Source organism: Bison bison, unplaced genomic scaffold, assembly GCF_000754665.1.
Source record: "Bison bison bison isolate TAMUID 2011002044 unplaced genomic scaffold, Bison_UMD1.0 scf7180017864495, whole genome shotgun sequence".
In the NCBI taxonomy this organism is placed as follows: domain Eukaryota; kingdom Metazoa; phylum Chordata; class Mammalia; order Artiodactyla; family Bovidae; genus Bison; species Bison bison.
This window is the reverse complement of record NW_011495054.1, coordinates 4,754,271-4,766,930: the sequence shown is the minus strand read 5'-3', so window position 1 is coordinate 4,766,930 and position 12,660 is coordinate 4,754,271. Positions and strand designations below refer to the sequence as shown.

Here is a 12,660-nt window from a genome sequence, read left to right as displayed (position 1 = left end):
TCACACTCACTGTCTCTCTCACTGTCTGGACCTCTGCTTCCTTCGCATCTCTGTCACTCTGACCCTCCCACCTCCCTCTTATAAAAATCCTGTGATGACATCTAAAGCCCTCCAGATAATTCTGGACAATCCCCCCATCCCAAGAGCCTCAATTTAATCACCTCTGCAAAGCCCCTTTTGTCACGTAAGGTCACACTTCACAGGCTCTAGGGATTAGGACTGGACATCTTTGGGGATCATTCCTCAGCCAGGGAGGATGAACCAGAAGCTTGTGACTCCACGCTGTCCTCTCCCAGCCCCTCATCCCTCCCCCTGTGAGCAACGAAGCACACAGCACATTCCTGTCCTGCTCATGCACAAGGATGTGCCTTTGGCTGCAGGTAACAACATTTAGAGAGCATTCAGGTAATGAAAACCCGAGCCTTTCTTGGTGGGCCCTGACCAAAAAATGGAAACAATTAGAATTGTCCCTTTGATACTGGAGTTGTGGACTTGTTTGGCTTCTTAATGGAGGCAGCATGGACTTTGATAGTCTACAGTCTGCGTGCGCACTTGCGTGCTCAGTCGCTCAGTTGTGTCCGACTCTTTGTGATGCCCTGGACTGTAGCCCACCAGTTTTCTTCGTCCATGGGATTCTCCAGGCAAGAATACTGGAGTGGGTTGCCATTTCCTCCTCCAGGGGATCTTCCTGACCCAGGTCTCCTGCATTTCCTGCATTGGCAGGTGGATTCTTTACCACTGAGTCACCTGGGAAGCCCCCGTCTACAGTTTGATAGTCAGTTATAAAGGGTGTGTGCAGAAGCACTTAACAAAACATGTGGCACCAAGATCTGATGGCCAGGCTGGGTTTGATGAAGACTGCCCTGTAGGTGAGGAAGGCAAGGTCCAGACACCTTAAAGGGGCCGTTTCCCTGGTGCTCAGATGGTAAAGAATCTGCCTGCAAAGTGGGAGACCGCGGTTTGATCCCTGGCTTGGGAAGATCCCCTGGAGAAGGGGATGATCTCCAGCATTCTTGCCTGGAGAATCCCCATGGACAGAGGAGCCTGGCCGGCTATAGTCCATGGGTCGCAGAGTCAGACACGACTGAGCGACTAAGCACAGCACAGCAAGGGTCACCCAGTGAGCTGGCAGCACAACGGGCGCAGACTCAAGGCTGCCTTTCCTCTCAGCTACCCTGTCTTCCACACCAGTCTTACTGGGATAAGATTGAAAACTGACAGCCCGTGGGCTAGTCTAGCTGCCGTGGTTTTGGTTTTGGCTTTGTTTTTTGGTAGTGTGGGGTTGTGGTTGTTGTTCAGTCACTAAGTTGTGTCCGACTCCGTGATCCCATGACTGCAGCGTGCCAGGCTTCCCTGCCCTGCACCGTCTCCTGCAGTTTGCTCAAACTCATGTCTGTTGAGTCGGTGATGCCATCCAACCATCTCATCCTCTGTCGCCCCCTTCTCCTTTGGCCTTCAGTGTTTCTCAGCATCAGAGTCTTTTTCCAATGAACCGGCTCTTCGCCTCAGGTGGCCAAAGTATTGAAGCTTCAGCATCACACCTTGCAGTGAATATTGAGGGTTGATTTCCTTTCGGATTGACTGGTTTGATCTCCTTGCAGTCTTTCCTTTTATAACTTGGATGCCTTCCAGCAGGGCACGCCCCCTCCAGCTCATCACCACCGTTCCAGCAGCCCTGGTGGTTTTAGACATTTAGACAGGGCATTCATTGCATTTGCAACCCTCTCCTGTCCATCCTGACCCTTAAAACTTACCCACAGAGGGGAAAATATTTGACCTTCTCTGGATTCCCTGGGGATCCTTACTGACTTAGGGAAGAGGATGAGAGGGGAAGGAGACGGACTGAGAATTCACCACCCCAGACTCAGAGCAGCGCCACATTAGCTCTGCGCCCCTTGGGGAGAGCTGAGTTCAGCTCCTGATGAGTTTCAAGGGAGGGGATGGCCAGCTCAGGGCACGGGGGCAGGCAGGAATGTGATTCTGGAGGCCAGATTTGGGGGGACCTGCCTTGCTGACTCACTCTGCTGTCAGGAAGATGGAGAGGACCTGGGCTGGGAGAGTCTCCTGCTTTCTCCCTGGCTGACTCAGCACTGGAAGGAGCCTGGGGCAGGAGGTGGGGAAGGGGCTCTGCCCCTGGTGGGCTGTTTCCTCTGGAGCTTCAGCTAGTAACTTTCAGGCAGAGCTGAGTTTGAAACCAGCTAGCAATGACAGGCTGTGTGCCCTGAGGTGAGTCCCTTTGCCTCTCTGTACCTCAGTTTTCTCATCTGTGAAGCGGAAACAATTGTACCAACCTCCTAGGTCTGTTTTGAAGACTAGGCGAGTTGGGGTCCAGCACAGTGTGTGGCAATGGCAACCCACTCCAGTACTCTTGCCTGGAAAATCCTATGGACAGAGGAACCTGCTAGGCTAGAGTCCATGGGGTCGCAAAGAGTCAGACACGACTGAGCGACTTTACTTTCACAGTGTGTGGCAAAAAATTATGAGTCCCGGCTGTGTGCGACACTTTGATGGGGGAGGCGGACGTTAAGTCAGTCTGTGATCCTACAAATAGCAAGAGAAGTGCTTTGAAAAGGAAGACCAGGGGTGAAGAGAGTTTATAACTGGAGGATCTGCCCTGTTCTGGGTAGGGTAGTCAAGGAAGACTTCCTGGAAGAAGCATCTGAGGATTGGAGGATGAATGAGTGGTGTTTTTTTGAGGAAGGTGCCCCAGGCAGAAGGAACAGTGCATGAAATAGGCATGGCGGGCTCAGTGCGGCCTAGAGAGAGCCAGTAAGCAGGGGATAGAGGTTACCAGAAATTGCACCTCCAGCATTGCATTGCTAGAAGTTCAGAGAGGGCTTGTGGAGGGGTTAGAACTGTTACGTGAACAGTTCAGTGGCATTTAAGACGTTCTCATTGTGCAACCATCACCACCATCCACCTCCAGGACTTTCTCATCTTGCAAAACTGAAACTGTTCTCACTAAATAACTCTCCACTTCCCTTCCCCCAGCTGGCAGTCACCATTCAGCTTTCTGTTTCTGTTAAGTCTGACTGCCCCTAAGTACCTTGTATAAATAATGATGGAGAAGGGAATGGCTACCCACTCCGGTATTTTTGCCTGGAGAATCCCATGGACAGAGGAGCCTGGTGGACTACAGTCCATGAGTTGCAAAGAGTCAGACACAACTGAGCATTAAACACTATCCTATTTCACTTCGCATGATGTCTTCAGGGTTCGTCCGTGTAGTAGCTTGTGTCAGAATTTTCTTCCCCCTTTTAAGGCTGAATGGCATTCCATCATATGGATAGGCCACGTTTTGCTCAGCCTATTCCTCCACTGATGGACACTTGGGTTGTTTCTAAACCTTTCAGCTGTTGTGAATCAGGCTACTATGAATATGGGTGTGCAAATGTCTCTTTGAGACCTGACTTTCAATTCTTATTCATGTATACCCAGAAGTAGATTTGCTAGATTGTATGGTAATTCTATTTTTTTTTCCAGTTTTTGTTAAGATACAATTGACCTACAGTACCATGTAAGTTTAATATGTACAGCATAATGCTTTGACTTACTTATATTATGAAATGATGACGACAATAAGTTTAGAGAACATCCATCATCATCTACAGATACAAAAGTTTTTTCCTTGTGATGAGAACTCTTGGGATCTACTGCCTTAACATCTTTAATATATACCATCCAGCAGTGTTAACTATAGTCATCACTTTGTACATTACATACCTAGAACTGGTTATTGTATTTTTAATTTGGGGAGGGGGGACCTGCCATGCTCCTTTCCACAACATCTGTACCATTTTTATATCCCCAAGAGGAGTTGCACAGGTGTTCCATTTCTCCCCAGCCTCTCTAACACTTGTCAGCATGAATCTTTCTAATGAATATTCAGGGTTGATTTCCTTTAGAATTGACTGGCTTGATCTCTTTGCCGTCCAAGGGACTCTCAAGTCTTCTCCAGCACCACAATTCAAAAGCATCAATTCTTCGGCGCTCAGCCTTCTTTATGGTCCAACTCTCATATCCGTATGTGACTACTGGAAAAACCATAACTTCGACTACACAGACCTGACCCGGGAATTGAACCTGCGTCTCTCGTGTCTCCTGCATTGTCAGGCAGGTTCTTTACCGTTAGTGCCACCTGGGAAGCCCCAGGTAGAGCTGTGGGGAGGGTATTTTAGCAGAATCCCTCAGAGGTTTAAGCTATTTCTTCCTCTGCAATAGATACTGTTAGGGCTCTGCCCATATCCTTTGGACCCTTTTTTTTCTGGCTGTGCTGTATAGTATGGGATGTTAGTTTTCCAGGCTCTCGGCAGTGAAAGCGCAGAGTCCCAACCACTGGACCATCAGGCGGTTTCTGACCCTGCCGTTTTGGTGGGCTTCTGTTGACTTCAGGTCACCAGTATCTTCTTCCAGAACCACCTGCAAGCATGGCAGGCCAGAAGCGCTGGGGACCTAGCACCTCCCTCCCTGGCTCTGCTCACCTGATGACTGATAGGAGTTGGTGTATAAATACCCGGGCTCCCTTGCCCCTGGGGCTACCAGCCCGTGGCGGGCACCGTCTAAGCCCAGCCTTCACTGGTTGCTTCTCCTGTCCCTGGCTCACTTCCCTGTCTTGGTGCTGGTGCTCTCCACACCTCCCCACTGTGCTGCTTGCTTAGAAATCCTTGTCTCTAGGGCACTTCTGGAGGAACTCAGACTGTGAGACTGTCTGACTCAGCACTTTCACTTCTGGAAATCTCTCTGACCAAACATTCTCACATGTGCCCAGAGAGTCATGTGCAAGGAAGTTGACGGTTGGCGCTAATGGAAAGGTAGACACTCTCAACTGCTTGTCATTAGGGAAATGTTCCCTGTACTGCAAGTCATCCATGGCTTGAACTCCTGAGGCTACAGTGAGCCAGGAATGGGGCAGTAATGGTCAAGGACAGAAAATTTAGGAGAACCTCAAATTGCCTGGATTCCAGTGCTTTCTCTACCACTGGGTGTGAAATACTGTCTTTTAAGACTCCTTATCTGTATAATGGGCAGGATAATCTTATCTTCCTTGTAAGATCATTGTGTAGATTAACTGAGGTAACCTTTTAAGCTCAGCACTGTGCCTGGCATATAGAAATCACTCAGAATGTTTTTACTTTCTTCATTGTGTCTGTCAAGATGTTAATAAATGGCATGTCTGTGAAGTGGTAAAACTCAAGTTGCAGAAATAAGAACTTTAGGACAGACCCATTTCTATAAAACAAAACAAACTCTGTACTAAGATATATCTACAAATGTCATTAAACTGAGAAATGTCTGTAAGGGTCTGCTTCAAGCTGATCATGGCAGGAGAGAGGTGGGGTTATGGAGGGCAGGGATGAGAAAGGAGAATTTAGAACTCGTTACATATTGTTTCTTTTTCTTTTTTTGCCATGCTGCATGACTTGCTGGATCTTAGTTCCCCAGCCAGAGATTGAACCCAAGCCCTGGCAGTGAAAGCTCTGAGTCCGAACCACTAGACCACCAGGAAATTTCCTGTTTTGTTTTAAATGTGTGTATTCATGACTTGCTTCCCAGGTGGCTCAGTGGTAAAGGATCTGCCTGCCAATGCAGGAGACACGGGTTCGATCCCTGGGTTGGGAAGATCCCTTGGAGGAGGAAATGGCAACCCACTCCAGTAATCTTGCCTGGAAAATCACATGGACAGAAGAGCCTGGCGAGCTACAGTCCTTGGGGTTGCAAAGAGTCGGACGCAACTTAGTGACTAAACAACAAATTCATGACTGACTTGTGTTCAAGTACAGGTTTATTTTTAAAAATGAAAGCGTGCAGCTGGAGCCCGGGAAGTTTAGGGACCAGGCTGAAGGAGGTTGTCTTCACTGCTTAGGTGGGGCTGGTCCAGTGGACCACGGGGTGGTGGGTTCTGACATTCGCCCCCGCCTCCCTTTCCACAGTGTCGAGAAGTGTGTGGCCTGAACGCCTCTGACCGCTGCGCCTTCGTCCGCACCAACCCCGACTGCCGCAGTGACGGGGGCTACCTGGACTACCTCGAGGGCATCTTCTGCCACTTCCCAGCCCGCCTCCTCCCTCTGGCCATCACCCTCTACGTGAGGCCCCGCGCTGGGTGGGGGGCCGGTGAGAGGGGCCCGTGGCCCCAGCAGGACCTAATGCTCTTTCCCCCTCTCTGGCCTCCCCCTCTACCCTCACCCAGGCTTTCTGGCTGCTTTATCTGTTTCTGATTCTGGGAGTCACCGCGGCGAAGTTGTGAGTTCGGCCCTGGCCTGATGTCCAGCTTGTAGACGGGAGAGGGGGTCCCGCGGTTGACCTGGGGAGGACCCACCCTGGGCTTGGGGGGGAAGGACTGGGGGCAGGAGCCACTCGCCGTGGAAATACTCACCCCTGGCCTCTCCTCTGTAGCTTCTGCCCTAACCTGTCGGCCATTTCCACCACACTCAAGCTTTCCCACAACGTGGCAGTATCCTTTTGGTCCAGTTCTGGTACCCTGGAGGGAGGGCCGGAGGGTGTGAGGGGCTGGGAGACGGGGGACGCCTCATGGCCTGGGCAGCCTGGAGCGCCTGCACTGAGGCCCCTTGACACGTCCCCCCATGGCGTCACCTTCCTGGCGTTTGGGAACGGGGCCCCGGATATCTTCAGCGCCCTGGTGGCCTTCTCAGACCCGCGCACAGCTGGCCTGGCCTTTGGGGCCCTGTTTGGTACGAGCGAGCAGCCCTGGCTGCAGGTGAGGGGGCTGGGAGGGCAGCGGGAGGTGGGCGCGGGGCGGACCGAGCCTGGCCTCCTCTCCCGCAGGCGCGGGCGTGCTGGTCACCACTGTGGTGGCCGGTGGGATCGCCATCCTGCGTCCCTTCACGGCGGCCTCCAGGCCCTTCCTCAGAGACATCATCTTCTACATGGCGGCCGTGCTGCTGATCTTCACCGCGCTCTACTGCGGCAGGGTCACGCTGGCGTGGGCCCTGGGTGAGCCACTGCGGGACCAGGGCGGGATCCCCCCAGGGCTGACGGCTGGGAGGCACAGGGCCAGGGAGGCGGGGGCGTTGCGGGGGGGGAGTGGAGATGGGAGCGGGTGGTCTGCAGGGCACAGAGTCCCCTTTGGTTCCGAGTGATGGAAGCACTGCTTGGGACCCTGGTGGCCTGGGCATGAAAGGGAACTTGTGGTTCCGATCACCGAAGAGGGCAGGGGGAAGTCGGGGTGACGTTCTGGGTTTTCACAATTTCCAGTTTTCATGAGCGGTACAGCTGAAATGCTGACTGTGACCCACAGGGTCACTCCATCCAGATGGTTCCAATGACATGATGGAGGGGCGACTTACAGAGGATTGAGAAAAACCAGGGAGGGTGACTGTGGTGCAGAGACGCTAGGGGTCAGCAGCAGTGGGAGCTCCTGAAGTAGGCAGAGAATGGGGTGGCTGGAGCCTGCTGAGGGCTCCAGGCCCAGACCCGGGGTCACCCAGCCTGAGCGAGAGTTGCGGAAGGTCACGGGTCCTGCCAGAGACAGGGCCCCACAGCAGGAAGGGGGTGCCCCAGACCCTCCCCTGCTGCCTTCTGATTCATTCTTGGGGCTCCATGCGCAGGCCCAGGGCAGCCAGAGACTGGGGGATACAGTCCGCAGGGGCTCAGCCTCCCAGGGCACAGAGCAGCACACTAGCCCTTTGCACCTGAACTGTGTTCCGGAGGCCACTGTTAGTGCCAGGCGTTACACCCACTGTTGATGGATGGATGGGTTGGGTGGGGGGAAGGCAGGGGTGGCGTTGGTAGGGAGAAAATATGGGCCGGGGAGAGGAGGGGGTGGTGCTCCAGGAAATGGCCCTTTGCGGGCTGGGCTGGGCTAGCACAGCCACTGCCACCAGGTGCCAGCGACAGAACTGGGCGCCCTTGTTCTCTGGGCCCTGCGGCCAGGACACCACTTGGTGACTGCGTGCCCTTGTCCGCAGGTTACCTGGGCTTCTATGCGTTCTACGTGGTCACCGTGGTTCTCTGCACCTGGATCTACCAAAGGCAGCGGAGGAGATCCTTGGTCTGCTCCATGCCAGCCACCCCAGGTAAGGTCTGAGTGGAGGCCCCCTGGGTTTGGAGCCCTCTGTGCCCAGAAACTGCTGCCTCTGCTTCCTGAGGCCTGTGCCAGTGCCCATCTCCTCTTCCTACTGTTTCTACTTGTTCTACCAAGGTCCCCCCTCCGTGCCTTCACTTGTGCTGCTAAAGCCTCATCATCACCTCCTTGTCCATTAGTTCTTCATGCTCCTGCCTGTTGCTGGGGCAGATCTTCTAAGAGCTGTCACCTCCTGCATCCCAGAATGCGCCCCCTGCCAGGTGCTTCCACATGCACAAATACACACACACACATCCAGAACTGTGCAACACACACATTCACAAATGCATAAACAGTATGAACATACATAACACATACACAACACATACAAATACACATTCACAAATACATACACACATACAACCCACAGGCTTCCCAGGTGGCGCAGTGGTGAAGAATCCACCTGCCAATGCAGGAGACCCTAGAGATGTGGGTTTGATCCCTGGGTCAGGAAGATCCCCTGGAGAAGGAAATGGCTACCCACTGCAGCATTCTTGCCTGGGAAATCCCACGGACAGACGAACGAGCCTGGTGGGCTACAGTCCATGGGGTTGCAAAGAATTGGACACAAATGAGCGCATGCACACACACACACACACACACCCCACACACATATATAGATACATGTCTCGAGCTGAATGGGGCTTCTGCCTTAGGAAAAGGCATGGTTCCCCCATTTACCCCAGTCCCCAGTGCTCTCTGTCATCAGCCCTGACATGTACAGATCTGATTATGTTGGGAAACCAGAATTCTTCCCTCAAGCCTCTTTCGCGTGGTCCCACGACGTGCTTGGCCCTCTTCGGCATGTGAGCCTGAGAACCTTGCCCGTGATCTGTTGCCATTTGTGCTGGGCCTCAGCTTTCTTCTCCAAACTCATTCACACCCCAGACTCCACTCCCCAGCTGTGCAGGGCCACCCCCACCTCCCTGAACAGGTCACGCTCCCTCTGGCTATCTCCAGGCTTTGTGTGTGCTGTCCCTTTTCCATGGTGTGTCCTTCTGAAAAGACTTAAGGACTCAGCCTGGAGGGAGCTCTGCAGAGACCCCCAGGTGTCTCTTCTGGGCTTGCACAAGCTTTCAGACTCACCCCAGTACGGCCTTTATCTCTCCATTCTGTTATTAATTTGCTTATGTTTCTGTCCATTGGACTGTGAGCTTCCAGAGGGCCGGACTGTATCATCTCCTGAGGTCGTGGCACACGTGTTGGTGACTCCTCCCACAGGAAGTCTACCATGATTTTTCTCTCTTCTCTTTATCCACTGGGCCTTCAGAGTTTAGCACATAGTACCCTGTGCTCTCTTTTAAACCCATCCTAGCCCACTGGGCGGGAGAAGGCAATGGCACCCCACTCCAGTACTGTTGCCTGGAAAATCCCATGGATGGAGGAGCCTGGTGGACTGCAGTCCGTGGAGTCGCTAAGAGTTGGACACAACTGAGCGACTTCACTTTCACTTTCCACTTTCATGCATTGGAGAAGGAAATGGCAACCCACTCCAGTGTTCTTGCCTGGAGAATCCCAGGGACGGAGAAGCCTGATAGGCTGCAGTCCATGGGGTCGCAGAGAGTCAGACACGACTGAAGTGACTTGGCAGCAGCAGCAGCCCACTGGGCTGGAACAGAAGGGGAAAATGAGGCCTGGAGAGTCACACAGAGGCAGAATCAGGGCTAGCGCTCTTCACTTGAGAATAGCCATTTTCCTTTTGGGAACCCTTTCTCTTAAGGGCTCGGTCCTCTAATCCCGAGGACTCCTGAGAAAAGTTTCAGACTGGAGAAGAAAAATATGTCGGGTTCCAAGTTCTGAAAGGTGCAACGTGGGAGTCAGTAAATGTTTGAGTTTTGTCTTCAGATGGCCATATTAAATTTGACCTTACTGCTGCATCACTATATTTGAAAATGTTTTGTGAGTTAGACTTCCTGAGTCTGTAAGAATTCCTGAGCATACAGGGTGATTGCTGAGAAGTCCACGATACAGAGAGGGCCTGGACACTTGCACCCTGAATACTGAGCGGTCCCAGAGGTGCCCTACCCTAGAATAATGGTGGGAGGGGCTGGGCGCCCCACCTGGCTTGTGGGAAACTCCTCTCTCTCCTACAGAGATACTGTCAGATTCCGAAGAGGAACGGATGTCTTCTAACACCAATAGCTATGACTATGGTGAGTCCAGGGGCTCTGTGTCCAGCTGGAGTGGGGGTGCCAGCTGGACTGGGCTGGAGAGGTGGGCAATGGAACCATCCAGCAACCCCCCCCACCCCACCCCACCCCCCTCTCAGGAAGGAGGCAATGAACACCTTTCACTGCAGGCTGAGCTGGGTTTGCCTTCACCGCCCCCCACCAGACTCTGGGCTTTTTCCTTCTTCTCAGGGGTTGAGGGCACTGGTGGGAGGGAAGGGAGAGGGTTTCCCAGAGGCTGAGCCAGCCACAGACACCTGCCTCTCCCCACTTGCACCCCCAGGTGAGGAGTACCGGCCGCTGCTCCTGTACCCGGAGACCACGGCCCAGATCCTGGTGCAGGCCCTCAACCCCCTGGATTACAGGAAGTGGCGGACCAAGCCCATGTACTGGAGGGTCCTCAAGGTGTTCAAGGTCAGGGGGGGACCCTGGGGCCAGGCTCCTGACTTGGTGACAGCACAGGACAGTGGCCCCTCTGCCTTCTCCAGAGCAGTGAAGTCAGGGGCGGAGTGGGGGACTCTGCTGAGGACTTGATGGGGAAATACATGAGACTGGGGCTCCGTGGGGAATGTGAGTCATGGAGCATGGCTCAGACTTCTCCCCGCAAAGAAGGAAGGGGAGCATCTTCCCAAGGACAGAGAGGAGGTTGGGGACTCCTGACCTGCTGAGAGCCAGGAACTGGGGCAGGCGAGAGTGTGGGTCACAGTGAGTCTAAATGAGATTAAAATAGCACTTTTCTGACCCCTCACTGCTTCCCTGGGCTACCTGTCTCCTGAGGTCTGGATGTGAGCAGGCTGGTTTCCATGAGGCAGGACTGCAGTGCTTTCCACCACCCAGACCCAAAAAGCCAGAGGCCTCACCTCCTAGCCCTCCACCATGGATACCTTTCAGGCCTCCTCAGACCCAGGGGGCAGATAATGAACAACTAATACTTATACCCCAGGACAGCTCTGGCTATATCATGATCTCAGGCAAGTCCCTTCATTGCTCTGAGCTTCAGCTTCCTCCACTGTGAAATGGGGTAATGATAGCGCCTTTCTTCTGGAATCCTTGTGTCAGTAAGTTAGTGCTGCAGCAGTGCTGTGTAAAAAACAGCCCCCAACATCTCACTGACATATGATGACAATATTTATTCTCATCCAGTCATCTGAGATGACTCTGGTTGGTGCTTCAGGTCTGCCCCATATCTCCTTCTGGAGCCAGTGGGAGTATGCTGTTTTCTTGGCAGAAGAGACCAAGGCAGACTCCCCAGGCACAATTTATGCCTCGTTCACATCACATTCACCAACCGCCCATTGGCCAAAGCAAGCGGCATGGCCAAGTTCGACATCAGTGGGACAGGGACATATATTCGGCAGACTCTAGTAATTTGACAAAAGTGTGGGGGTGATCAGTTCTGTTACGGGTGGAGGGGGATTGAAGAGTTGGGAACCAAATCCAGCCTATCGCAGTGGTTGTGACAATTTGATGAACACCCTATGTGAAGGACTGACTCTGGTGCTTAGCATGTGGTAAGCACTCCGCACGTGTTGTTGTTAGTTTAGTTGCTGGCTAAAAACACAAGGTGTCGAGTCCGTCAGAGCTGGCCCTGTAGCCCGGTTTCACAGCCTGTGTGGCTTTGGAGAAGTTTCTTAGCCTCTCTGAGCCTCAGTTTCTTTATCCAAAAGGTAGGAAAACTAAGAGTTCCTCTTCAGAGTGTTGGCAGTGGCCAGCACTGGGTTGTTGGCGGTGTGTTCAGCAGCAGTCGGAAGCGCCTGGGGGCCTGCTCCAGGTGGGCGCTTCAGTGGTAGCACCTTGTTCTTTTGTTAATTGATTGATTCATTGTTGCACCGGGTCTTCATTGCTGTGGGCGCCTTTCTCTAGTTTCCTGAGCGGGGGCTACTCCCTAGTCACGGTGGGCGGGCTGCTCATGCAGTGGCTTCTCTTGTTGCGGAGCGTGGACTTAAGGGCGCACGGGCTTAGTTGCCCCGTGGCCTGTGGGATCTTCTCGGACCCAGGATCGAACCCGTGTCCCCTGCATTGGCAGGCGGATTCTTAGCCACCAGGGAAGTCCAGCCTGGTTCTTGAATGACTGAGCTCAGGGCGGAGGCCAAGCCCAGGCCTCCCTGCCTTCACCCTCCTGCCTTCCTGCACTTGACAGCTGCCCGTGGAGTTCCTGCTGCTCCTCACCGTGCCCGTCATGGACCCCGACAAGGAGGACAGGAACTGGAAGCGGCCCCTCAACTGCCTGCACCTGGTCATCAGCCCCCTGTTCCTGACCCTGACCCTGCAGTCAGGGGCCTGTGAGTATCCCTGCCCCCGGGCGGGCCCAACCCCCCTCCTCCCCACATTCCCGAAGTTTTCTTCTCAGCCACCCCAGGGGACCCTGGACCAGCGGGGCAGTCCTGGACATACAGTAGACGCTTAATATGT

General features: G+C 53.5%; 1 protein-coding gene across 7 annotated transcripts in view; it reads left to right on the top strand.

Annotated features, from left to right (window-relative positions):
- The window catches only part of SLC8B1 (solute carrier family 8 (sodium/lithium/calcium exchanger), member B1), a 31,199-nt gene that overhangs the window by 5,955 nt on the left and 12,584 nt on the right, over positions 1–12,660 (top strand). For 6 of the 7 annotated variants that reach the window (XM_010828579.1, XM_010828577.1, XM_010828578.1 and 3 more), the window contains 8 exons: positions 5,931–6,083; positions 6,188–6,240; positions 6,394–6,689; positions 6,784–6,951; positions 7,926–8,033; positions 10,174–10,233; positions 10,532–10,662; positions 12,389–12,530. In XM_010828579.1, coding sequence (XP_010826881.1) covers positions 5,931–6,083; positions 6,188–6,240; positions 6,394–6,689; positions 6,784–6,951; positions 7,926–8,033; positions 10,174–10,233; positions 10,532–10,662; positions 12,389–12,530 — 1,111 coding nt within the window. The remainder of the gene's footprint in view (positions 1–5,930; positions 6,084–6,187; positions 6,241–6,393; positions 6,690–6,783; positions 6,952–7,925; positions 8,034–10,173; positions 10,234–10,531; positions 10,663–12,388; positions 12,531–12,660) is intronic. The other variant, XM_010828580.1, reaches the window with a different exon arrangement.